General features: G+C 34.2%; 1 protein-coding gene across 1 annotated transcript in view; it reads left to right on the top strand.

Moving 5' to 3' along the window:
* Positions 1-2325: 2325 nt before the first annotated feature.
* The window catches only part of LOC123539483 (inactive dipeptidyl peptidase 10-like), a 57227-nt gene continuing 32089 nt past the window's right edge, over positions 2326-27463 (top strand). Inside the window, exon 1 of the mRNA XM_045324124.2 lies at positions 2326-3073. Coding sequence (XP_045180059.2) covers positions 2990-3073 — 84 coding nt within the window. The 5' untranslated portion in view covers positions 2326-2989. The remainder of the gene's footprint in view (positions 3074-27463) is intronic.

Consider the following 27463-nt stretch of genomic DNA (forward strand, 5'->3'; position numbering starts at 1 on the left):
CTTAAACATAAACAAGGCCAATAATGATTTTTTCATCCTTGTTCATCCGTACCCCCACTATGCTCGTTTTCATATCATAGGAAAATTTGTAAAACAACATTGGATTTTTTATTTTCGAAGTGATGATTACATTTTCGATGGGATCCAGAGTCTTGTTTTTCTAACTCTAAAACGCTCGAAATTCGCTGTCCGTTGACCCCGAAAACAAAAAAAATTCCGGGGGAGGCCCCCGGTATCCCCACCAACAGGAGGGTGCACCTACCCCCATTTGGACCCCTCCTGGAAAAAAAATCCCGGATCCGCCCCTGTAATGCGTATACATGTCTATTAATGTTTCAATGTCAATGGTAAAAATATGTACATCGCTCTGTATCTTGTTATTCCTGACTTTTTTAAACCGGGACCTCGGAAAATAAGACAAGGTAACAAAAAAGCACATGTAAGGTATCAGAACCGTGATGACACTCGGGGATTTCCGTATGATTACAAGTTACGTGATTTGGCATTCTTCGGATATAAACGTTTTTTGTGGGGTTTTTTTGTTGTTTTTTTTTTTTTTTTTTTTTGGATTTAACGTCGCACCGACACATGATAGGTCATATGACGATTTTCCAGCTTTAATGGTGGAGGAAGACCCCAGGTGCCCCTCCGTGCATTATTTCATCACGAGCGGGCACCTGGGTAGAACTACCGACTTTCCGTAAGCCAGCTGGATGGCTTCCTGACATGAAGAATTCAACGCCCCGAGTGAGGCTCGAACCCACATCGATGAGGGGCAAGTGATTTGAAGTCAGCGACCTTAACCACTCGGCCACGGAGACCCCTGGATATAAACGTACAAAACGAGGAATGCCGAATTCACATATGAAGAACACGTAATTTGTTGTACATAACGTGAAATGCCGAATTCACATATGAAGAACACGTAATTTGTCGATTTCCATTACAGATCCATTACTTTAATTGCATATGTTAATTTATCTACATATGGCCGGAAAAAATGACAGAAAACTACTTTAAGGTAATGGTTCCGTAAAACCAATCAGCAGTTTCCGTAATCTTCGTAAGCTATTTCGTCATTCTCCGGAATTTACGGAAAGGCATATGCGCGTTGAGCTTCATTTAAAAATGTCGAATAAATTAATGTGAATAGGTGAATGCACGAAAATAGCCGATTCCAATCTTGGGTCCACGACCTTAACGTAACGACTTCCATTAAAGTAAACATAGATCACTGTATCTGTTTAATATTGGTTAATTCATGGTTTTGCAAAACAAAAATACGAATAGTATTTCACTGTTACCATTCTTTAAAGGGAAAAGCAATGTTGTTTTTCATGTTACTTTCATCTACAGTGATTCTTTTAATCATTTAAAGAAGTGAAAGACTTTTCAAAATCGATTGAAAAATAAGAAAGTTATGTGCATTAAAATATTTGATAAAAAATTGCCGCCATTTTATTTCCATAGAAACAAAAAACAAAATAGCGGATTTATTAAATTTCTAGACACATATATGTGCTGTATTAACTTATTTCTGTAAAATAATTTCTCTATTTTTTCCAGCTATAATGAAAGAAATTACAATGTTTTACATCTTTCACTCAAGAAACATATAAAATTAATGTATTTAAAAAGTAATTTGCTAAATAAAGAATCCAGCAGTGTGTAAATAGCGTCATAAGCACACAAAATGGTTGCCTCCATGATCAGCAATTTTCTCAAATTTCAAACTGCCATATCTTCTTCGATAATGGTATTCGTTCAGCGTTATGAAAGGCTTGATAATGGCTTTCATATAAAATTAATTTATTGTCAGGCTTTTATTGTCCTTTAAATTAAATATAAAAGTTTCGTCTGTAATAAACATGGCATTATGTTTGATCAAATCCAGGTATCTGGAAAATAATAGCTAGCAAATGTATTCTTAGGTTTAATGTTATGTACTGACACAGCATGCAGAAGATCAATCTCGACCAGCGAAAGATCAAAGTAACCATTGTTTTAAAAAGGTACTGTAACTTACAATTTTCTGCACGCAAGTTTGTTTAGACACATCGCAACCAAATAAAAAAATTTATATCTGACGTAAGGAAAATGGATAATATATGTTTTCTTTGATAGCATTGCACTTAAAGTCAGTCAGAATTAAGAATCAATAGCCGATTACGTAGAACGGGAATAGATATTAAGTACTGGCCATATTTCCCTCAAAGAATTTTACACCAGTATCAAACGCAATTTATCTCTACTTCTAAAATACAAACGTACTCCGTGAAATCAATGCTACTTTAGCAAAAGCAAAATACTGTGATAGCAATATGCATATATTCTTAATTTAGATTCTTTGGAACGAAAAGGAATAACGTCAGGATAGGCACTAAAGCTTTTATGTTGCAATAAGTTTATTCGTATTAAGTTACTTTTTTTTCATTTAATTAAAGCACAAAAGGGAGGATTATATACCTTGTTATATGTAAAGATTATCTTAATTTAAGAGAAAAGAAAGTCAACAAAAGGTAATAAAACTGAAAGAAGAAGAAAAAGTATTATTAATGAGAGAATATTATAACGGAAATCAATGGAACCACGAGAGAGAAAGCATTAAAAGACCGACAGTGACATTTCGCCGACTTTGACAAATGTGCTTACGTTCTATGAAATGCTAAGCAGACAGCTGGCAAAGGGAAAAAAGTATCTTTGAATTGATCGAGCACGGTGTAATCTGTTGCAGAGGCTGTCGTGATTTGCAGCAGAACGCGAATATACTTAGGATTTTACTGATTTATTTGATTGTTTTTAAATTATATTATATTAATATACAATGCGAATGTGTACGAGTTAAGCTTGTTTATATATGAGTGAAATGGAAGTTAATACTGTTTTGATTTATTGACAGGTAAAATGTTTGTGTTGGTGTTGAAGAAAGTGTAAATAATTCTAACAGTTGATGCAGTCGGTTCATATATGACGTAATAAGTGACGTAACATGAGCCATTATTCCCGGCTTTCAAGCGCAAGTACAGCTTCTTGGCAGGAACCAGACGACCCGGCATGCCAGCTGAATTTTGAGGTATGTATCACACATCAATTATTTATTCTTTTAATATGCTTGCTTGTAGCAAATCAGTTCTTGCACGCGATTTATTGATTTATTTAAGTTCTATTGACAGAGACATCACAATTTTTTTGTACAACTGATAAAACAGAACCGGAACTAAGCTTTGTCAATTATCTTTGAAAAGTCATGATATCTTTCCTGTCTACGGACGTTGGTTTACCGCGCTTTGTTTAAATATGCTTCTATCAGAAAAAAAGAAAATCGTCCGAATGATTATGTTTTACGATAATTTCTTGAATATGGTATGCAAGAGAAAGATTCGATCGCTGACTGTAGGTGCAGATAAGAATATCTGGCTCTCTGGACACTCGTCAGAGCCTCGTTACCGCCAAAACAGTTTCCCTCGAGCCAGATACTCCCATCTGCACCTACAACTTGCGAAATAATCTTATATTCTAAAGGTCTCTCAGGGTGGTAGTAAGGAGTTTTTACTTGGTGTATTTGTATATATTCTTATTGAAATCAAGATAGAAACTTGTTACGAAAAAGATCGAACAGTAGTTGCAGTATAAAAATAGCAGTAATGCAATGACTATTTATCCTGATATTTATAGCTAGTTTCAACATACAAAAAATGGATAGATTTTATCTCATCACTAGATGGATAACGTAAGCTTTCTTTTAAAGAAAGGGTATATTTACCGCTAGGCAACGTTTATGATTAAGGATGTACGAGCGAATTTTTTCTAACGTTAAGAATTTTTTCATACCCTGTGAGCTTGAAGAACATTAGTTTCTAAGACAAACAAGAGCAGAAAAAACATAGGTCACCGAACTCGTTTTAATTTTATAGGGTTTTTTCTTCACCCACTGTTTACGCATTTCTGAAATTTTGTAAAATTGAAAAAATGTTGGTAATATCCTACTTAATCTTATAGAGATTTCAAGTCTTGCAGGTTAATATGAATATATGGTGATGTCAGATCGTTCAGCACGACTTTTATGTCGTGTTATTGGTACTGTTTAGTTTCGGAACATGGGCATTTCGGCCTGGGTGGTTCCAATACTCCCGCTTTTATATATATGGGTATTGTATAATCACCCCTTGGATATGGCGCCTGCTTTTTAATTTTGTCTTTTGGCAGTTCCTGTGATATGCAGGCTCCATAACCTCAGATCCCCTTTCTAAATTCCAGTTTGTTTAGTTCTGCTCATTGTTTTCTCGTTTATGGCAAACCCATTATTTTAACTGGGGACCATACGCCGCTTTTCATGGAATTACACACTAGTGTAGCATTGAAGGTTCCATGTGCACCGTCGTATGAACACATCTGCGGATGTCTCTAAATTGTTTTTTGTACTTTTAACATGTGTAAATGTAGAGTTCTGCTGAACCCGGGGCTAGAGGGCGTGGACGGTAGCATGCATTCCACTACCGTCCATGAACAGGCTCAATCAAACCGAGCCTGCAACATTTTCGTTTTTGTTGTGTTGAGCGACCTGTGGAGTTTTCACTTTTTCTATTTATATAAGCATAAATGTCACTAACAAATCTTTTTAATTTTTACATGTTGGCATAATTACCCCTTCCACTTTGTTTTCAATGGAAGAAACGTATTTAGATTTACAAAAAAAATCTGACGTTAAGATTTTCAAAATATTTTGCAGCATTAATGACACACAAAAATGCTTCAAAATGGAAAGAAAAAAAAGTTGGGGTCACCATGCATCTAAGAGATTTATTAAGAAAAAACTGTTAAAAAGTGGAGAATTTTGAATTTTTTTGTTCTTTTTGTTTTAATTTATATTTTCTAGATAATGTAAAGTGCTATCTTGAAAACTGTTATTCTATTTATAGCTTAACATTACATGTATCAGTCAGAAAAATATCAAAACCAAACCTGATCTACTTTTAGATATTTGAAATTACCTACCCCTACCCCATTGTAAATTTACGTCAATTTTAGGCCAATGCCAGCCAATAAGGGTGAAAAAATTTTTTTCGCAAAAAGCATAATATATTTGGTTAAATGTTACATTATTAGTCATATTTTAATTATTTAGCATTAATTTTTGACAAAACTTTTGTTAGAAAGCAATATTCGAAGAAACATTTTTCAAAATGACGGATATCCTGAAAAAAACGCTCCTACATCCTTAAACTTTCAAAATTAACTTTGAATTAAGATTAAATGTTTAAAAGGGTATTTTTTGATTGTATAAAACCGGATAAATAAGGAATGAGGTCTCTCGATTCCCAAGTCTGCATTCTAACCATCAGAACAAACTAACATCAGTTACGAATTCACATATTGTATGTATATCTGGTCTAAATGATCTGATGTAGCATATCGTTTAATACCAATAAATATATTGAATTATTTGACAACAAAAGATTAAAACAGCTACTTATGTGTACCAGGAAATCAAAAAATGACTTCGCATAGTTTTTTTTATGCTGAAACTTTTATACGAAACCATAAAATAATAAGCAAATAATTTAGTAATATCTATTGCACAGAAAGACTTTATTTAGTTTTAAAATAGAAAAAGTATTCATTAGTCAATGTAATCATACATTTTATCACCGTATGTAAGAATAAAAACAATAAAATATTATGCTTTTGTCTAATTTATATGTCAGCGAGGCATATTAAATTCTAACATCAGCTAAATGAGCATTTGGACCGGCAACAAAGTCGTAGAATTCTGCCAAATGTGCAGCTTCCACTTATATCACTTGTTTGTAATACTATGCTAGTACAAAAGGTATCTTTGCTTATGATAATGGTTATTTAAATAGATAGAAGCTCTGTTGTGTATTACCCCGAGGCCATAACGGCATTGTATAACCATTTAGAACACATATTTTTTGACAAATGTGTTGTCTTATTGCAATAAAGCATTTTAAATCCAGTACATGGCAATAAAATAATCTCATTTGTCTTGAAAAATATTTAGCGTTAACATTCTTACAGGTGATTGTAGCGGCGCTGTGCAAATGCTGTATTTGACATACATACGGGAGAAAAGTAAAGCTTGTCAAATAATGCACATGAACCGTGCCATGAGAAAACCAGCATAGTGGCTTTGCGAGCAGCATGGATCCAGACCAGCCTGCGCATCCGCGCAGTCTGGTCAGGGTCCATGCTGTTCGCTTTCAAACCCTATTGCAATTAGAGAAACTGTTAGCGAACAGCATGGATCCTGACCAGACTGCGCGGATGCGCAGGCTGGTCTGGATCCATGCTGGTCGCAAAGGCACTATGTTGGTTTTCTCATGGCGCGGCTCAAATATAGTGGTTATAGTGGTGTGCGACCTAGTGATAGGCAGCCAAATTGAAAACCTGACGAAAAATTACAAAAAAAAGGAAAAATCTACAAGATACAGACTTTTTTAAAATTTTAAACATGTGGCATTTATAATAAGTATTTGACGTTCGTACTATCAACGTGTTGGGACTTCATACGTTGTATATGTATATATATGATTGAGCTGAAATGACCGCAAAAGGGAAAATTGTTTGTAAAGGTGTTATAATATACGTTACGACGTTAGCTTTACTTTAGTTACGACCGAATGACCTGTGACATATAAATAGAGTCATTCCATCTACCAGTTACACAAATAGTATACAACTTTCATTCAGGGGTCTCCTTTGGTTAATTTAGCAATAGCTGGTTCTCAGCTTACCGGTGCTTTTGCAATTGCTCGCATAGAAAGCCAGGTAAAAATATCCTTAATGGGCTGTGAAGGCTTCGGTCCTTTTTGTCGTTTTAAATTAAATATCCTGTCGTAATATGGACTCGACGGAACGGGCCTGAATATTGAAAGTCTTTTAAATACATGAAAACGTCGCTTTAAAACATCATGCATTTAGATTTGCAATCCTGTTCACATTTGTACAAGTATCCAGTTATTTCAATCTCAGTAATGCGTTTACAGTGTATTTTTTTTCAACCGGCAGCTGCAAAATGCCTTAATGAGTTATAAATTCAAATGTAATATTGTTAGGATTGATCAAATGTTTTTGTGTCTTATCTAAAGTTGTTTTAGATCTCCATTATAAACGAAAATTACACTTTTACTTGTGAAAAATCAATATCGATAAAACGCTTATTCCGTGAATTACGCTCTGAACTTGTCACGGTGGCCCACTTTGAACACCACTAAATCAAGCTATCATACATTAGTCACTTACTTGATAAAACTAGGATTTATACCTGTTGTAAAGAAAAGTAAAAAATATATAGGGGTGTAGCTTCCTTAAATAACTCCTTTCCGCTTATTTCAGTGTCACTTTTCGGGACTGAAAATATTTACGCCGCTATTTTATCTAGCATGCGATAGAAGCAAGCAGATTTTGATATAATGCTACAAATACAATTAAAACGCTGTAGAGTAAAAGAAAACACGATGCTGTTGCGAAATGGCAAGAGGAAAAGAAGAATTGTTCGGATTCTTTATAATCTTTATAATCATTTTATTATTTTGACTGTCCTTCGCATGGTAGAGATCGCCTTTATATCTCAACCACGTTGCGGTGCGCAATACAAAAGACGGATGTGTCTTAGACCACAAGTTTACTTTTGACAAATCCGTATAGACTTTTTTGCGGAATAACCTATTACATATTTATAAAGAAAAAGAACTTTAATGTCCTGAAAACTTGTTATACCCTACCACAAATGTAGCATATCCAAGGTCGTATAATTGAGACCATTCTAATTATTCTCGTGAATATATCACACAATGGCAAAACTATTTCTAATGGTCCAATTGATGCCAAGTTATCTTAACACAACAGTATTTTCATATTTTTTTTACCTCTTTAGAACCTTGACATTAAAGGAAAACAATTTGCGGAGTTCAATATTTTTTCTGCAAGTTCGGAATAATTCCGACATAATATGCAAATATTCCCCCAGTGACATTCAAGAAGCTTGCGGTTGGTTTGCAAATGAAATTAAGTTGAATGATTAATGGAAATTCTTGTGTAAAATTTCACAGTGCGTGTCATGGAATCATACTGCTGTTTCTTAGATCTTTTGGTGATAAGTCATGTATCAAATATGCATGATTTATCACTGCAGGGCGAACTTGCTAGAATTTCGTGTACCTGTAGTGTTGTTTATCAAACTGTACACGCCAATTTAAGCTCTAACTACTTGTATTCTGCCTATATACAAATTAATTTCCACATAGGCAATTTTCAAGAAATTGTCTTGTCTTACAGAATTTTAAAAAAGCGTATTGCTATTGTAGTTGTTAATATCACAGAGCAACACAATAAAACACTATTTAACAAGTGTCCGGATTTGCAATAAGCGCTTTAAGCTTTTGAAATAATTTTTCTCCTCAATATTTCTGTTACCTCATCATTGACGTCACTGGAACGTCAGAAATGTTTACAGAAAAATACTTAAGTGTATCGCCCATTATATTATTTGGCCATTTGAACATTTCTTTCGCAAAATAAATAAGCAGTCATATTATATAGTAAGTGAGCAGTAGCAGTATCAAAATTAGAAAATGTGAAACTGGCAGTAGCAATAGCAAAAATGTGAACTAGGCAGTAGCAGTAGCAACAATAACAGTAGCAGTAACAAAACCGTGAAATTGGCAGTAGCAATAGTAGCAGTAACAGTAGCAGTAGCAAAAATGTGAAATTAGCAGTAGCAGTAGCAGCAGTAGCAGTAGGAAAAACGTGAAATCGGTAGTAGCAGTAGCAGTATCAACAGTAGCAGCAGCAATAGCAGTAGCGGTAGCAGTAACATCAGTAGCAGCAGTTGCAGTAGTAGCAAGAGTAGCAGTAGCATTAATAGCAATAGCAGTAGTAGAATTAGCAGCAATAGTATAGTAGTAGTATTAAGTGTAGCAGCAGCAAGAGTAGCAGCAGTAGTAGAAGCAACAGATGCAGCAGCAGGAATAGCAGCAGTAGCAGTAGCAGTAGTAGCAGTAGCAATAGCAACAGTAGCAGTAGAAGCAGTAGCAGCAAGAGCAGTAGTAACAGTTTCAGTAGCATCAGTAGCAAAAACATTAAATTAGCAGTAGCAGTTACAAAATAGTGAAACTAGCCGTAGAAATAGCAGCAGAAGCAGTAGCAAAACTATGTTACGGCTACTGTTGATACTGCAACTGCCGATTTCACGAATTTTCTACTGCTACTGCCACTAACTATTTAAATTTTTGCTGGTACTACTACTGCTGCTATTGGTACAGCAAACTTCAAGTTTCTGGTACTGCTACTTCGTTTACTGCTACTGTCCATGTTAATAATTTTGTTACTGCTACTTCTGCTGCTACTGCAGCTACTGCTACTTCCAATGTCACCTTTTTGCTACTGCTACTGCTGCTATTGCTACTGTCAATTTCAAGTTTTTGCTACTGCTACTGCTACTCTCGATTTCACATTTGTGCTACTGCTACTACTGCTACAACTACTGATACTACTGCTACTGCTACTACTACTGCTGCTTCTGCTACTACTGTCACTGCTACTGCGGCTATTGCTACTGCAACTACTGCTACTGCTACTACTATCACTTTTGTAACTGCTGCTACTACGGCTACTATCACTTTTGCAACTGCTGCTACTACGGCTACTGCTGCTATTTATACCGCTGCTTCTTCTACTACTACTACAGCTACTGATGCTACTGCTGCTATAGCTATTACTGCTACTGCCAATTTTACGTTTTAGCTACTGCTACTACCAATTTCACATTTTCGCTACTGCTACTGCCAATTTCACGTTTTTGTTACTGCTGCTACTGCTACTGCTAACTTCAAATATGTGTTAGACATACACCACAGGTGCCCGTCCAGTCTTGGTGCCCATATGGGTGCCGCCCCCTCCAAAAAAAAAAAAAAAAAAAAAAAAAAAATCAAAAACACTGTTTTAAGCCTAAAACGAAAAAAAAAAAATTTTTTTCCCTGTATATACTCATATGGAAAAGGTGCATGTGTTGCCGTAACGCTATGGAGGTTTACTAGGACACGCTGTGGAACAACCAAAATGTCCAGTTCAATACCAGTGCAAGCTACCCTGCTGCAATTTACACATCATGCATTTATAAAATAGTAAACAATCCTATTCTACATAGAAAACAGCCTTAAATAACTTACATTTAAATTCTAAGACGCAAACAACGGAATAGGTTTTCTACTTTCGTTTTGAAACAAAATGGCCGATCGTCACTGTTATTTTGCAAGTGTCTAGACAATTTGGCTTGTTTGAATTTAAATGTAAGTTATTTAAGGCTGTTTACTAGGTAGAATAGGATTGTTTACTATTTTATAAATGCATGATGTGTAAATTGCAGCAGGGTAGCTTGCATTGGTACTGAACTGGACATTTTGGTTGTTCCTCAGCGTGTCCTAGTAAACCTCCATAGCCTTACGGCAACACATGCACCTTTTCCATATAAGAGTATATATAGGGAAAAAAAAATTCAAAAAAAATTTTTTCGTTTTAGGCTTAAAACAGTGTTTTCAATTTTTTTTTTTTGAGGGGGCGGCACCCATATGGGCACCAAGACTGGACGGGCACCTGTGACATACACATGATTTAATTTTGGGAAGTCAGTGAGTACTGGAATGTTATCAGTCAATGGGGAAACATGAGATAACCTGACCACATGCATTTAACAGGACGATGGCGTTTGGAAGAATGCGCTATAACACGATTTAAAAACAATTACTAGTACCTTTTCAATGTCCGTCTTTAGTCTATGAGTTTACCGTTTCAGATAATTTTAAAACTCCTAAAGTTTGCAACATAGGATAAAATAAAACAGTTCCTTTGATATAAAGAGAAGTCAAAACTGTTGATCGATTTTCATGTATGAAGTACCATGTTCTTGATTCAAGATCTCTTTCTTTAAAGTCAGAGACGAGTCATTGGCCGGCCTCAGGGCAGTGTATCTGATAGGACAGGAAACCGCCAAACAGCGAGTTATAGGTATATCTGAAATGGATTCAAAGGAACAATGTTACAGTGCGATTACTATTTTACTATGACAAATCGTCACTATTAATGGGTATCTACCCAACCATATAGTACGGTATGGTACGGTACAGTATGGTGCGGTGCGATAAGGTACGGTACAGTACGGTACTGTGCGAAATACTCATTTCGTCAATGTTACATAAAATCACCAGGCAATTATGATAATTATAGCAGGTTGAGCACATGCGTGTACATAAATAAAAGTAATAAAAACTTATTTACTCTTTCCTTAAAGGTCATGAATTCTCGTAAATTCTTCAGTATTTAAAAACAAACGATCATTCTGTTCCAGCCCAAGTTGATTGGCTTGTGTAAGACTTCACGTTCTCCTAATTCAGTCTGTAATATTCTTAGTAATACATAAATTGTTATGAATTACAGAGCCAACATTGTTTCTTAAGACTTAGCCTTACATTTTGAAACAAAAAAAAATCAAACAACACAAAAACATAAAAAAGAAAAGGTTGTTTCACCTGAAAATTGAACAGCATATAAAGCATTTAATATATTACTCCACACAACAACTGACAGTGTACTGATATATACTTTGAATTTCGGAAAAGGGCTGCATAAAGGGACCACACGTTCGGACAGTTCAGCTCCACTGTTTTATACTACGTTTCGTTGCATTTGCAATAATGTCCCAGTGCTGAAATATCACATAACTAGGTTGAACGAAGTTTTCAGCAATTGTTGTTTTAGTTATTTACAAATGGTATTCATTTTTAAAGGCGGACAACTTTTTGAGAATATTTTAAATATCCATCGTACGGGACAGTACGGCAGAACATGTAATGGTCAGGTAGATTGTTGATAAAGATGTTGTTGGTTTATGAAATATTTCTGTGTTTTGAAAATATACCTTAATAATATAAATTAAGACTTTATCTCGTCATCATACAATTCCGTGTCGCATGACTTCTTTGACAAATGGTAATGATGCGCGTATGCATACAGGAAAATATCAATATCTGGCTAATGCATGACATGCTTTATGGTAATTCAAGGATCTTCGGATACCCTTAAAGACATATATCAGCAATACTCATGAATAAGTGATATTCGTTGTTTATTCATGCATGACATGTTTTATGGTAATCTATGGATATTCGGGTACTCTTGAAGCTATTTATTAACTAAACATATGAATAAATAATATCTGTTGTTTAATTAAAAACAAAGATAAACAAAAAGAAAATACGAAAATATCATGCAACAATACTATTTATAGCCTTTGAGAGAAAACAATAAAAATTGATCTGATAAAAGATGTATGACACTGAAATTTAGAGCTTTCCAGAGTGACTTTTGTGACTAATTTTCGAAATGCAAGTATTAATGAATTGCTCGTTTCATATTCATAGAAATCGAGTCGTGTTAGAAATACTCAAATGCAAAGTTTGTTGAAATTTGCCAAATGAAGGATGCATTCATTATTATTCAAATATTTTATGAATAAATGTGTGTTATATATTGATATGACATTTGTGAAAGAAATATATAAGTAAATACAATTAAAATTGTAAATAATATAATACATTAATAAATCCGAAATTATTATACGGACAGTATGCACGCGGCTGCAGGTGCGGCTAGGAAGCCGGCAATGTCTAATGCCAGCAGAGCAAATGTAGACCTTACGGTAAGTACTTAACACTTTATCATATAGGAGGGAATTATCTATTATTAATGAAATGGCGTAGACTTATTCATATATCTATATATAGCTACGCATGGTCTGGGAAATGAAAAGAAATTACGGGAATATAACTTGAATAAAGTTACCAATGTTTTCCGTCTTTCTATTCAATTAGGGTTTCATTTTAAATTTATCTAACGAACATTAGTAATTTCCTACATATAACTCTTAAAATCTCAAAGGTCTGTATATTTAATGGAAAAAAAATCTATTGCTTTGAATTTTTGGCAAAATGTGATTGATTACTTTTTCCATGATAAATCCCGTTCATATGTTTGGAATTGCTGTATCCATAAAAGAATAGGTTTGCAAACGAGTCGATTGTTGGGATGCTTTTATTTTCTGGAGCTAATGACGACCATATTTGATATATCTGCTTTTTCTAAACCTATAAATTTTTTTTGGAAACTTTTTGTTTGAAAATTCATACAGCAAACTTTCACTATTAAACTATTTATAAAGCAAAGGTGTAGAGGTCTGAAAAAGTAATCATTGACAAAATCTTTACAACACTTTTTTTTTTTTAGAAAAATACATTTATGGTTATACATTGAAATGACTAAACATAAAATAATTACAGGAGCACACATTTTAAATGATGTGACATTTTACCCAATGGTATATTTGATTTGGTCCCTTGAGTTTCACAATTATCAATGCATTCACGAAAAGTACATCTTGGAACCATGAGGAAAATTTTTACCTGGACATATGTCAGAAGAGAGAATACACATGTATTCTCTGGTTTCCATGTAAAAAAGTGTCTGGTTTCTATGGCAACAACAAGTTGATTATTATAAATTAAAAAGTTAAAAGTGGATCATGCGGGAACTTTTAAGCCCAATATATTTGTCATAAAAGCCGGTTTATTGATAGCGGGCAATTAAATGAATATGCTGGTCTTTTTTTCTTCATTAAGTTTCATTAAAAAATTAAAGTTGTCTATGACAGGTAGTCAAAATATGGATGAAAATTGATGCAATACATTTAAAAGTATATGATATTTGTTCCTTAACCCTTAGCCCGCTGGCGGCAAGTAATTCTGCCTTTGCTACCAGTGCGGATCAAGATCAGCCTGCCATTCAGACAGTATATTTTTGGTAGCACCCATTTTAACAGTTGATGGTACTGTCCAAACTAAAAGATGAACAAGATCAATATAGAAAATTAGCAGGGTAATAAGTCTTGTTAATAGGTAACAGGCTTTATGAAGAATAAACTTGCTGTTTTATTATCATGCCACATCTAAAACTCTGTATATTTTAGTTCGATTGTTATAGCATAGGTTCGATTTGTTTCTCTTTAAAGTAATGAATGTAAGCTCATGTTTTAGTGAATATATAAAGACATACATAAAGACAGGATAGTTACTCATAAGGTATTTTTGTTACACAGCCAAACACGAATAATCTGCATCGTTAATTCGGTCTAGCGTAGGCGTGACATCGTACAGAAAATGTCAATCGAATAAGTCTGATATTTGCATATTCCTCCAAAGCAACAGGGCCATAAAACCTCCATAATTCCTAAGTAAATTAGTTGCAACTTTATTCAAAATGCATGCATCCTTCACTTTAATAGCATTACGTAGAAAATTACATTCAGATCCCGGAATATTAAACAGACATAAACAGATAAATTGACATCTCTTGGGGGGAATCAAGAATCTGCATTTTCTTATCCAATTCTGCTAAAGTGCACGCTATCGACTATCTATTACGTCAGAATAATTGTGCGTCTGAACTGAATGTGGATGAATATATCATTTCTGTGCACTGCGGATTCTTCTTAATATCAGACAATGACGGTAGAGGGACACTTAAAACTACAAAATCATAAAATGATTGAATATTTAAATGGAAATGAGCCCAGATGAACAGCGTTTTAAAACAAATCAGTCGGTAATATCAAACAAGTATTGCTGAAATTAATGTTTTACTGCATATTATGAAATACAACTGGTAATCTCAAAGTCCGTATATTTTACATCAAATATTAATAGATGGACAACGATGTTGAGAGTTTTCTATTTCTATTTCATATTTTTGAGAGTGTTTTAGAGGTAAAATATTGCAAATACTATAAAAAAAATCACTTTCATATTTATTCCTGAGTGTCCTTATAAGTAACTGATGACATATTATGAAAATATGCAGCTTTAAATATATCACATTAATGAATAGGTAACAACGTAAAAACTGTTATTGGCGAAAACAAGGTCAAAGGTTTATATAGGCTTATTTCTTGTCAAATTTTACTGAAAACTGACATATGTAACTAATAACACAAACGTTTTAATAAAATGAAATATTAAAATTGAGTGCTGCTCTTAAATTTTATAGTGCATAAACAGAAGACTTTATTCTATCTTCTTTACGTAGAAAGTTTAATATTAATTTATTTGTCGACTTCGTGTGAATTAATGAATATATCAAAAATGTAGACACTAATAGGCTTAATAATAAATGATCTTTCGAATAAATGATCTTTCGAACAAATGAAACAGTTTTGAATTTCAAAGTAAAACAACTAATAACTGAAGCTCTAGTATCACTGGACAAAGGAAAACGTAACCAAAGCCATATTACAGTAATGTAAGTCACCCGCAATTTGACTTTGCAGTGAAAAGATAGATGAGCCGCGCCATGAGAAAACCAACATAGTGTCTTTGCGACCAGCATGGATCCAGACCAGCCTGCACATCCGCGCAGTCTGGTCAGGCTCCATGCTGTTCGCTTTCAAACCCTATTGCAATTAGAGAAACTGTTAGCGAACAGCATGGATCCTGACCAGACTGCGCGGATGCGCAGGCTGGTCTGGATCCATGCTGGTCGCATACCCACTATGTTGGTTTTCTCATGGCACGGCTCAGATAATAGTAGGCGGTATATTTCAGCAACCATCAGCAATATACATTTTTATCGTAATGAATACAATACAGAATTAAGAATGGGTTATGGTAAACGGGACATCCACTATGCTTTACCGGTAGCTTTCGTAAAGGAATTTCGAGTTTGTTTGGATAATTCTTACCGCCAACTTACCCTAAAATCAACTTTATGAATACGACAGTTTTAAAAATGTCAATGTGACGTTAATATGCATATTCAGTCCGCAAAACAATGTAAGAATCGAACATTCTATTTCAATTCTGTAAATTTTAAGAAGAAATTTTGTGAAAATTAAACGTATAACCCATAAGAAATAATATCAAAACAAGCCGATGACTTTAGCCGTCCTTACAGAAGAGGGATCCCCTTTGTCTGACATGGTCATATTCCCTATTCCCCCTTAAGTAGCAAATAACACTTAAAGTTTATGAAATTCCAAATACGATTACCCGAGTTATGGCTTTGTATGAAACAGAGTAGAAAAATGTCGAAAAGAAAGGTAACTTTGAAACTTCCCAATATTAATGTTGTCGAGTCCGCCTTCAAATGTTAAAACTAAAAAATAAGTACGTTTTACTAACATCTCATTGTTGAAGAACTATCTGCGTTTGTAAGAGAAGCGAGAATTTTGTGTGTACCTGTTTTCAGTTGCTACAGACTAAAGATATCCTTGTGATGTCCGCGGCCCACTGGTTTAGGTCGCTGACTTGAAATACTAGGTAAGTAGCTTATCGCTCACCGCCAAGGGTTTGAAAGCTCTCTGGAAATGTAGAAGTCCTTCTTGTGAGGAAGCCAACCAGCTCGCATACGGAAGGTCGGTAGTTCTACCCAGGTGCCCGCTCGTGCCTGAAAAAAATATGAGTGGAAGGGCACCTGGGGTCTTCTTCTACCCTAAAATATCTTGAAAAGCACCATAATATGAACTATAACTGTGTCGGTTGCCCTACCCGAGATATTTCTGCGATGTTTTTATTTTTGTTTGTTTGTTGTTGTTTTTGGGGATACCCACATCAGATTTTTGCCATCGTCTAAAAGTTAAAGACACAATCCTATTGATGACCTATTCTAATATTTTCAGTTTTCGATTATTCTGGGAACAATTTTGACCAACGTCACATTATATACTGCTGTCAGATTTATAACTAGGCATAGTAAATCTGTAGTCGCAGTCAGTATTTGGAAGCGGAATAAGTTTTTCCTGGCCTTCAGTCGTCTTATGACGTCACAGAAAATATACATGAAAAGTATAAATAAACTTTATCAAATTATATGAAAGTGACACATATATATTTGAAATTTGTAAATTTAAAACGAAATAAACTCTAGGCGGAAGAAAATATTTCGGAAACTCCAAAAAAGCTTTTACCTTATAATAAACTCACGTTTCCCCATATTTAATTTTCACCAATTTTGTATTTACATTTTATATCGACTTCATATGGTCTTAACAGTTCATATTATAAACATGGTAATAAAGATATTAAACTTAAATGTGCATGAAGTTTTCATGAAACTTAGCCGTTTTGAGCAGCACTCCAAGGGCCCTATGACTAAGCCTTCATCCCTTTGACTGTTAATACTCTTTGTTGTCAGTAAATGTAATTATGTTAACCTTAAGATGTAAAGAGAATATCAAAAGAATCGGTTTTAGAAAGGCATGAATTGTTAATTTGCTACTCATCAAAACAGAGGTCGTTACTGAAAATAAAGCAAAAGATCGAAAAGAAGAAAGTTTTAAAGTCGATCAATGGGGCAAATTACGGCCACGTCGAAGAATCATGAAAGCGAAATTAATCTGACTGGATCTTCATTTAAGTAACACTTAAACCTCTTTTGCTCTTAGTCCTCGATGAATACATATACGCTAAAGTCTTGCAGTCCAAACGCCGGCTTCATAAAGGGACGTATATGATTACTGGATTTTTTATTTGATATATAAAGTGTACGTGTCCATATTAAATTTATGAACTCTCGATGATGAGTGTATTAGAATTCACGCGGTGTTGATATTGCATGTTCCTTGGAGTCGTGTTTACAAAAATAGTTATAATTAAGTTCGATGCACAAAATCAGCCAACATTTTCTTATTCAAAATTAATTTAATGAGATTCTTCAGACAATGTTGAACTCTAGGGAATAACAAAGGGCCAGAAAAATATGGTACAGGTGCACTTTGATACTACAGTGTTTGTTCTGTATCTTGTGGCAGGAAATTGATTGAATTTGTATCACATCTGTCTGGGAACGCAGCTAATTCAAGTTTAACTTTGTTGTTCAAGTCTATAAGAATCATAACGCCTTTTGCACGAACTGCTTTATGTAATTCTTCATAGTTTTCTCGTGTACGCGTGGGCGAGTGAACTTTTTTTTTGTATAATTCTCTTATAAATACGACACAAACGTAAACGTTTGTTGCAATTTAATGATAAAAATTAATTTATAATACTTTTTGACAGACAAAACAAACAAGCATCATTTTTTGAAAGCTGCAAGTGTCTAACCAAATATATTACTGGAATATTAATTACAAAAATATAAATTACGGAATTACGTAAATATCATTTTCGAAATTAGTTGACTATTTATTACAAAAATATCAGTTACGGAATTACGGAAATATCAATTTCGAAATTACTTGAAAATTTATTACAAAATCATCAATCGCAGAATTAAGGAAACATCAATTTCGAAATTACTTTAATATTTTTTACAAAAAAAAATCAATTACGGAATTACGGTAATATCAATTTCGGAATTACGAAAATATCAAGTCAGCTGTAACGGAATTATCAATTACGGAAATACATTATTTACGAAAATGGCTTATGTACCCATGCCGGCGAAAGAAAAGTGGAAGGATCCCAGCGACCCAGCTTCCACAGTGCAAGTAGGAAATGTATGTATCATTAAGTTCATATTCAATATAGAGGTCTTTTTATACAAATTCAGTGTTTACAAAGCACTTCAAAATACGCCATTTAACATGTAAATTTGATTTATTTTAGAATCAGTCACGTTAATAAATATTATTCTCTGTATGCTTTCACTTGTATGTTGTGAAAATCGTTTGCATTAAAATGAATATGATTATCATATATGATCTACATATAATTGAAATTTGATTACCAAAATGTGGCTTCTAATTGCATTCAAAATGACATGATATTGCAAAAATTTTAAAAGGTGCCTGGAATTTTGATAATATACAGTAATCTGTTATTAAAATTTGCGAACTGTGCTTAAATAAATACATTCATGGAAATTTCATATGCAAAGTATTATTAATTATTGGGTTTGTTATTGACACTCCACGGAAATACGTGGGTCAGTATGATAAATGGGGTGCGAGATGTTAGATACAATCTAAGCCAATATCTTAGAAAATCATATTGCAATGCGGTTAAGTCCATTTTCGTACATTTCCGATAATTCAATCTATTGTCAGCAAGATTTCTTATGCGAAAGACAGTAGAGTATTCCTTATGACTGATAAAAATGCAGATTAAGTTCTTGCGTTTTAATGGCATGGGTGTAATAAAAGTTGTACATTACATTTTGCTGTAGACTGCTATAAAAAAGATGGGATTTTTCGTTGAATTGTAAGTAGGGCATGGTGGAAGCGAGTGTGTGTGTGTGCATGCGTGCGTGCGTTAATGTGTGTGTGTGTGGCGGGGGAGGGGGGGCGGGGTAGCGTAACACCATCACAAACAATTATGATAGCGCTTTAACAGCTTTTGGTTAAGGTTGAAAACTCCAGGTGCCGGTCTGGGTAGAACCACCTGATTTCCGTAAGCAAGCTTGCTGTATGTTTCCTCACATGAATGTTTCCTTCACCCCACAGTGGTAAGAGTTGAAAAATGTGTATTCTCAGTGTAATGATTGGCATTCAGATATAACCTGATTTCATTTAAATTGAAAGGGACATGCATGCAGGTAATACCTAAATGTCAAAAAAAATTAGAAAGAAAAACAGATATTTATATTATAAAACACAAATCAGAACATGTGCAACATTATTAAAAAAATATATGTAATGAGACTATGATAAGTTTCCATTTCGTAAATAACTCGTTTGGGAGTTTTTTGTTCTGCGCATGTCGCAAAGAGTACGATCGTTTATATATGTATAATACTGAATATACCTAACTTATTTATTAATTTACAAATGGACTTCCTCAATTTCAGCTAATGTTTACCTACATATGGAACCTCATGCCTTAAAAGGTCTTGAAAAGCATTGTATATCGATGCCGATTACTTGACTGTTATCTGAACAGAACGGACGGAATTTTATTGATTTAAACATACAAGCTCGTCATCATTACATCAATATGACAGTAACAATAAATCATGTGTAAATTATATAAACAGAAGACATAAACAATTCATTCAAAAATCACTTTAAATAATACATGGCGAAAATGATCATCCACAGACGTGTTACCTTATGTATTCAAAGTGTCACTTTTGAGTACAATAAAGTGCCAGTTTATTCAACATTTATTTTAGGTACTTTTGGGTTTAACGTCGTACCGACACAATTATAGGTCATATGGCGGCTTTGTCATATGTTTGACGTCATAGGAGTGAAACAAAGCCGTATTATACGTCTAGTGTTGGTGTCGTTTTTGGTCTATGGTAAGCAGAAAAAGAAAAACGTTTGATGTTTCAACAGGAAAAGATAACATGTGACAGAAAGAGTATTAAATTTGTGTCTTCCCACACTGACTTTATCAAACGAAAGATGAGTGGAGTCTCCATATATATCATAGTGACCCCTCATATTTCTGTGAAGGGTCACAAACAAACCCTTTGACTGATTTGTTTTATCAAAAACTTTATAAAGCCTAGATCGACATCAGAATCTACTAGCCCCCTACAGAAATATAGGAGTTCACTACATGGCCAACATTTAATCAATGAAAATGATAGAAACGTATGGGAGGTAAAACAATATAAGTCAAAAGGAGGTAAAACAATATAATATTAATTCTCAAGAATATTCTACTCATAGGCGGATGTTGCCGTGGTGGACCCGTTGTATACCCCCTCATGATTTTATCGTAATCATATCTGGCTGACTTAAAAAAGATAGTTTGGGAGAATTTTCATCTCGCTCTTACGCAGTATTTCACAGGTGCAGTTGGGAAATACAGTTGTAGATTTAACTTCTTTGCGTATTCTGCGAGAAGCCAACTCGTGAATTATCTAGACATTGTCAATTTGATCCCCTCTCATCTTTCTTAAAAATTCTGATCCGGGCGCGCTATTTGTTTCTACAATATAGGTCATGTAGCTACGAAGGTACCCGCATCGGTAATTCAATTGATTAAGTATTAATCAAGCATATTCATAATTGATATCTTACACATTAACGAAATGGTTTGTATAACAGTGTTAGCTCTTTCCCTATATATGATTGAGCCATCACATATTCCGAATGTTCTTGTAACAATTTAGAACAATTTGCATAAACGATTTTAGGATGCCCAAGCGGGCACTAACATTACGAAAGAAGTAAGCCCATTACTGTCTTGAAAAATAATCATGTCCAAAACTAAGCACCCTGCACCATTTTCCTTAAGCTTCTCATGAATATAAGACTTGTTAAAGGTTAAAAAAAAGTAGGAATAAATGGTGTAGTTTCATGGATTATCAGATAGGTTAACGGGAAAATAAAAATTGTTTGTCAGGTTCTTGACAGATCAAAAGAACTGAACGCGCGTTTGTCTGATAAAAAAAAATATTCTGTTAGTTTTGTAATCATAGCTGGAGCAGTACATTTTCATTTTGCATCTTTAGCATATTGTGTTTGAGGAATATCAAAGAAATAGTAATTTTCTTAAGATCTCCTTCATATCAGTCGTACAATCGACAATTTCAAACATATTACATAATATCAGTATTTATCAAAATCTGTTTTGAATCATTTTAAATTTTTATAAGTATTTGAAAATGTGCAAAAACATTAAAGGTATCAGAAAAATGGAAAAAAATGAACAATAGTTATGTAAATCCGCAGCAAAATAAGTGTCACGGGATTATCTACTCGTTATCATTTTAAGTTGACAATATTGACTATCAAAGAACAACAACAACAAAAAAAAAACAAAAAACAACACAGATATGCACGCTGCAGCCGCGTCCGGTTCCTCATATGCTGGTGAAAGAAAGTCAGTTGCGCAAAACTCGTCAAACAAGCATATTGATTTAGAGGTTTGTACATTAATTTCTAATTGTGAATTTTCTTATGAATATATATGTCTTGCGAAATCCCTTCGCGTAAATCCTCGGAGTCGGAAAGTGAAGTTATTTATAGAAAATGGTGCTCGTTTCATTGATCCCTTCGGGACCGTGTAAAATAGGGTTTCCGCTTAAGCTGACCTGTATTTTGTAAAGAAGGAAACTATCATGTGTATCACTACAATGTGATATTTTGTTTCCGTTATTGTGTATATTGCTTCAGTTATGTTTCTAAGGGACATTTATAAACTGTGACAGATGTATAATTGAATATTCGTCAGTGGTCACCTGCATTAAACAGCCACTTGCCTTATGCCTCTGGTTAGCTAATTTCCCAATTATATTGTTTTCGCTAATTTTAACTTGTCTAAATAAATCTAGTAGCCAGATTATTTTACGCACTTGACTGACTGCTTAACACAGGTTTTACTGAATTCATAATAAACTTCATACTAGTAAAATGCAATGTTTAAATTAGTTTAATGATAGTTCATTGTAAATGGATGCTGTAAAAAATGATCTGAAACGACTGAAATTAATTAAAAGAATGAAATACCGCACATCATTGATGATTTACAAATCTTTGCAAAACATCATACCAATGTTAAAGACAGAAGTTTTTCAGGAAATTAATTAAATAATCTTTGCTCAGTATCACACAAGGATCTTGTCTTGCAATCTACACCTTGAGGATACATTCTCTAGCTTCAGTAGTAAAATTTGGAATAAATATCTGCTGAAATAAAGATGTCCGAGGCCCATAAATATCAACTTTTTGTCATAAACTTAGGCTTTAAAATGCCACATTTTGTTTTTGCTCCATAAATGTTACATTTGCATCAATTGTAATGAAACTTCGCATGCTCGTACAAAAGACAGCTACAGATATTTTAATGAAATTTTATTAGTACATGTTGCTGCTCACGAACACCGGCTCAGGACATTATAAACATTCAAAACTAATTTCAAACAATACCTGTTCATTTAACAGTCCAGTGCATTGTCCATGACATGACAAAAACGTACCATGAGCTCTGTTCTCTGTTTCTATACTCATAGTACATTTCTAACGTGTAAAATGTTTCCCATTCAGTCACATTTATAATGATATTGATACTGCTTCTTTTCTCTTTTATTACATGCAATGTCTGTTTTTTTCTGATATCAATGTAAATGATCTATGTAATTCTTAATGTTTGCGTACATGTATATTATTGTTGATAAGGAATCAAAAACTGAAAGGACAGTTCTCTTCAACAATCATTATGCAACAAATATGGAATGCATTTGCTGCAAAAATCAGCAAATATAGCGAATGGTTATTCAACTGAAATTAGACTAGAGTTACAATAACTCACTCCGAATTGGGAACAACAACAAGTTTGATAACTAGAAAAAATACACAAATTACGAATAAGAGTTACTTCCCTTGAGTTATTTCAAATGTTGCGGATAATTTACCATGTTCCCTCATTACATTCTACATCATTATCAAACACTCGTTTGATATTTTTATAAACACTATTTGGGACAATATCAGTAATCGTACATAATGCCCAGATAGACAGAATTGCCATCATTATATGGTTACCGCTGCCGAAGCCAAATTATTTTAGCAAATTTCAGTTGAAGTGAATGTTTTCTCTCCCAAGGCTGAACAGAGACAAACTTCCGCTATAATTATAGGAAAGTGGTGATATATTTCGTCTCTCATTCAATTCTGAAACATTTCCATTTTGGTGTCATTATTTCGAGAGTTATGCTCTGAACTTGGCATTTTGATGCAAAATAGTAATACAAAGTGGTTGAAGATATAAAGTGACATAAAAAGAGGGTATCCTGTAAAACATACAGCTTATTGGCAGCACATTTTGGCACAAAATTTCAAATAGTTAAATATTTTCCTTTTCCTATGTGTTACCAAGGAATGTAGAGATTGGTCTGCCTGACCTTTCATCTTTAAAACATCACTAATTTCGTGAATATGGCCATCCTGAGATCAAAAGGGTCATCTAATATTCAGTTTATGACTTTTCGCGGAGGGATGAGAATTTATCTTACCGTAACCAGATATTGTGCGTTACAGGAAGAAAACCCTAAGGTGTAATATAACATTGAAGATGGATACAAGAGGAAATGCTGGTGTAATAAAATACGGGTTTATGGCAGGACTTGTTATCATTTCTTATTCTCTTATAAAAAATGTAAGCTGCAATTTATATGCTGCAAGCTTTGAACCAAGAGATACGTAAGTTCATCCGATAACAAATTTGCGCGACTTCAGTAGGATGCATGTGTAAACAGTGCAGGAAGGCGACACATTGAATATCCATGTCCAGGCACTGGAAATTTCTGAAATGCTCTTTAGCGTCTCCTTCCTAACTTAGAGGCATGTACTGGTTCTTTCCAGGAAAGACGGCTTCGTGTGTATCGGTGCTATACACCGGACACGTTAAAGAACCAGACTATCGCAAAGAGATAGGCTAAGTTAGCCGGACAAGTCTGTGTCTAAAAAGGATTTCTCGCCATCTGTTCTGAGGGTTTTAAATCACTCTGTCCCTCTGGTCAGATCGCTCTGTGGCTGTACTAGTAGAGGATGAATTTCGCGCCCTCTGTGGCTGCGTTTGCTATACATGTAAAGTGCCTTTGAACGGGTTTATCATGAAAAGGGTGCTATATAAATCTGGTGTAATAAAAATAATAATGATAATAATAAACGTCAGGTAAACCCTGCCTTTAACATACAAATTCGTCGATCTGCTTTTTTCGACTGGGTTTACACATACATGAACACCACAAAAAAAAAGATTTAATCCGATGTTGAAGGCTAAAATCCGAGTTTTTTTTCCACATTGACGTTCAGTTTTGTCATCATGTATGTCCTCGTCTTTAAACGTTTATTATCAGCGATAGTTTCAAGTCTGTACTGGCTAAAAAATAAATTATAATCATTTATATGATACTCATAGCTGTAGATGTTTTAATTTTTATTACATCTGCATCGAGAAACATTTATTCGTTTTTTTGCGGAAACAATTGTGCTCCTAAAGTAATACATATATTATGTACTTCCAATGCACGTACATAATTATTTCGCGATAACCTAAGGTTACGCGCACATTTGAACTGTGCAAGAAAACTACTAGGCATTTATTAGCAAATATAAGAAACAAACTGATTCACAATTTTTCACACAAACAAAAATATACAAGATAGATATCAGGTATATGAACTTAAGAAAAAAAAGTATTTTTGACAATATTATGCCGAAATATGCTTCTGCATATAAAGTGTTCAAAACATCATGCAATATTATACAACATTTTGAATTATTATTAATTCTTTCAATTCTGCAGTAGAATTTCATTTACTGACTGTATCATTTCTCATCCATGTATAACGTAACAGCGGTATGATAACCCTTGAGACATATTTCATCTTTCATGAGTGTTGTGGTCCGGAGACCAGGGAAAACGAAGGAAGCAGAATATATTTCTTTTCCGGGAACCAAAAGCAGCAGTTGTAATTCAAGTGAAGTAGAAAGAATATATTTCTCCGATTCCGTATTTTTGTTCCGAGAAAGTTCTCTAGAAAATGTTTTAAAAATGCACAATGCCCGAATGATCGTGTAACGTTTAACAACGTATAGATTTAAATAAAGCACAGGAAACTACAGGCACTGGCCTCCATATCGTTCGACAACAAAAAAACCCTAAAAATTTTAGGTATCAGGACATTAATGCTGTATTTCTTAAAAACGTTATGAAACTTAATTACTGGCAGTCTATATGTTATGGAAACACATGCGAATTAGTTGTTTTTACTATTTTTTACAATGAAAATCGAAAAGCGTTTGTGACGCTTTACTCGAGGTACACGGCCTTAATTATAAATATCCATATTTAACTGTCCTTCTATACTTATTCCTCCCTGGTGGTAGTGGTAAAGACAACGGAAAAAAATTATTGCCGCGGCAGCCCGGGATCGATTTCCGATGCGGGCACCTTTTTTTCTTGATTTGACATTTTTAAGAAAAATTTTAGAAACAAAACTCATATTCTTATGCTCATAATATGACCAAACTTCAATTTTAAAGAAAGATCATTAAATTTTTCAGCCAAAATCTGGAACATTTTTTAAGCGCCAATTTGTTCTAATCTAAATATTTCTTGGATCCTCAATATTTACAAAGTAGCACAGATTATCATTTACGACAGACCGATAGAGAAATTTTGGAGGCTGATATGGCAGATGAGAAATGTCAAGTATCACATCAAAAATAGCATGAATTTAGTTAAATGCACCTGTAAAATCATGTACAAATACTATGAGTTGTTGTTTTATCATGAAATGAGTACGTCCCCGCCTTTGCGTAGGAATCACATTATCATTGGAGATTAGTATTGATAATAGATAAACGGAAGTATTATTGATAAACAATTGCTGATGATAGATAAGCGAAAGTATTATTGATAAACAATAAATTTGTTGATAATAGATAAATGAAGGTATTATTAATAAACAATATTTATTATAACCAGATAATAAAACAATAAGACTGATGTATCTGATAATAAATTTCATGTCATAATCGTGTTTATTTATTTATTGTTATTGCATAATCGATACATATATATATAAACATGATTGACACTCGCCTAGTAAGTGTTCTTGCATAACAAAACTACAGAAATCAAACAAAGTATTTGATATTGCAGAAACTGTATTCATTATAGGACTACAGTCTACAGTTTTTGCAATATGGTTGTTCCTTTTAAAATTCCCACTTGCTTATTTTTTGTTGTTGTTGTTGTTGTATTCAACGTCGCACCGACACATGATAGGTCATATGGCGACTTTCCAGCTTTAATGGTGGAGGAAGACCCCCGGTGCCCCTCCGTGCATTATTTCATCACGAGCGGGCACCTGGGTAGAACTACCGACCTTCCGTAAGCTAGCTGGATGGCTTCATCACATTAAGAATTCAACGCCCCAAGTGAGGCTCGAACCCACATCGATGAGGGGCAAGTGCTTTGAAGTCAGCGACTTTAACCACTCGGCCAGGGAGGCCCCCACTTGCTTGTTAGGCTTAAATCAAAACTTGAGAAAAAAAAATAAGTAAATCTGATGACATGTAAAAACACTTCAATAGCCAGGGAATATTATAGTCCTATGATCTTATTTCTGGGACAATAGCAAACTAATATTGACTGAAAGACCAAGGCGTTTATAATAAAAATAAGCACAAAACAACAGAACGTAAAGAATAACAAATACATATACATGTAATGTAATTCCGCATTTCATACTTCTTCCTCATCTGCATATTCCTATTTTCGTTATTATGCTCGTCTTGAGACCAGACTACGGCATTTATTATTCCTTTTATGGTCGTTTCGTGAAGAAAGGATAATTTATTTCGCTATAAGTCGATGTTGTAAATTTGCTCTAAGCAACTCCACAGGGACTATACTATATTGATAATAGATACAAGACTATGGGCAAAAGTAATTATGAGTAAGTTTATAGCTGGACGGGTGTCCAAAAGTCACGATTT

Source organism: Mercenaria mercenaria, chromosome 18 (genome assembly GCF_021730395.1).
Source record: "Mercenaria mercenaria strain notata chromosome 18, MADL_Memer_1, whole genome shotgun sequence".
NCBI lineage: Eukaryota > Metazoa > Mollusca > Bivalvia > Venerida > Veneridae > Mercenaria > Mercenaria mercenaria.